We start from the raw sequence: 1133 nt of genomic DNA, 5'->3' as shown, positions 1-1133 counted from the left end.
TGTACTACTATACAATGCTCACATGTAATCTCCAACATAAGGCTTTTAGTGTCTTAAGATATTTTGGGACAACACAGTGAAATTTAAAGTGTTACCTCTCTGTCCTTGCTCTGTGCCCTACTTTCTCGACTCTCTCTATGCTCACGAAGCGCTGCTGTAATGGCCATGAAAACGTCCTCATTGATGTGAGGAAGTTTTGAGTCTTTTTCCTCAGACTTGACTGGGCTTGTTGCTGAAGGAGCAGCGCTAGAAGCGGCGGGGGCGGCGTTTGCATCAGGAGTAGTGACCAAAGTTTGTGGTGGCCCCTCTTCCTTCACTGCTGCTTTCTGGCCTTCCTCACTTGGCTGCGGGACAGCGGTCGATTCTGCGGCCTTCTCTGTTTCCAGTTCGAGGTTAAGTGTGTTCTCACCCGAGTCTTGCAGATGCTGTTTCAGACTCTTCAAACTGAATTTAAAAGCAAAGATGCCAGTAGGTTACTATGAAAAGAAGTTTGTTGTCACAAAATGTTAATGTGAAATAAGAAATTCCATTTCAAATTTCTAATCTAGAGTTGCTTATGTCTAAATTACACTCTTCTCTTTTTGCATCTTTGGGAACTGTTTACTATAGCACAACCTTGAGGAGTGCAGCAGTCATCATGACTGTTTTGACTCTGCCACTAAACCTGAAAATGAAAGATACTCACGACTCAATACGTCCGACTTTACTCCTATGAAGAGGAGAGAAAAAAGCACAAGGTCAGACAAGCATGAGGACACTTTAAAGAAAAAAACACACAATCTAAAATCAATTTCCTCTTTGTCTCACTTCTGATTGTGGGACACACTTACCAAGAAGATAAATAGTCCTTGGTGACATTGCTCTCCATCACCTGTGTTAATCCACCAGGTTCAGCCATCTCAATGCATATCTGAGAAAACAGAAAGATATTACATCAGTGACAGTACAATTGTTTTCTTCCTGAGGATATTTGAGCAACACAGTGGTACTCAAAGGGTGCGCTACAGGCCCAATTTGTGAAAGTAACAGGACAGAGGTCCTGGCGAGTTTCTTTACTGCCCTCTACGATAGTACAAGGCAAAGAAAAAAAATCTTGGTGTTTTAAAACTGCAAATGGAAAATAAGTGCAAACA

General features: G+C 41.9%; 1 protein-coding gene across 1 annotated transcript in view; it reads right to left on the bottom strand.

Annotated features, from left to right (window-relative positions):
- Positions 1–6: 6 nt before the first annotated feature.
- The window catches only part of LOC121813676, a gene marked incomplete at its 5' end in the record, with an annotated part of 8837 nt that continues 7710 nt past the window's right edge, over positions 7–1133 (bottom strand). The window contains 3 exon segments of the mRNA XM_042217570.1: positions 7–444; positions 686–709; positions 831–910. Of these exon segments, the coding sequence (XP_042073504.1) occupies positions 84–444; positions 686–709; positions 831–910 (465 nt within the window). The 3' untranslated portion in view covers positions 7–83.

The sequence above is a fragment of the Haplochromis burtoni genome, unplaced genomic scaffold (genome assembly GCF_018398535.1).
Source record: "Haplochromis burtoni strain Fernald_Lab_line unplaced genomic scaffold, NCSU_Asbu1 Contig_2234, whole genome shotgun sequence".
Lineage (NCBI taxonomy): Eukaryota > Metazoa > Chordata > Actinopteri > Cichliformes > Cichlidae > Haplochromis > Haplochromis burtoni.
Note: the sequence above shows the minus strand (reverse complement) of the source record. Positions and strands in the feature narration are given on the sequence as shown.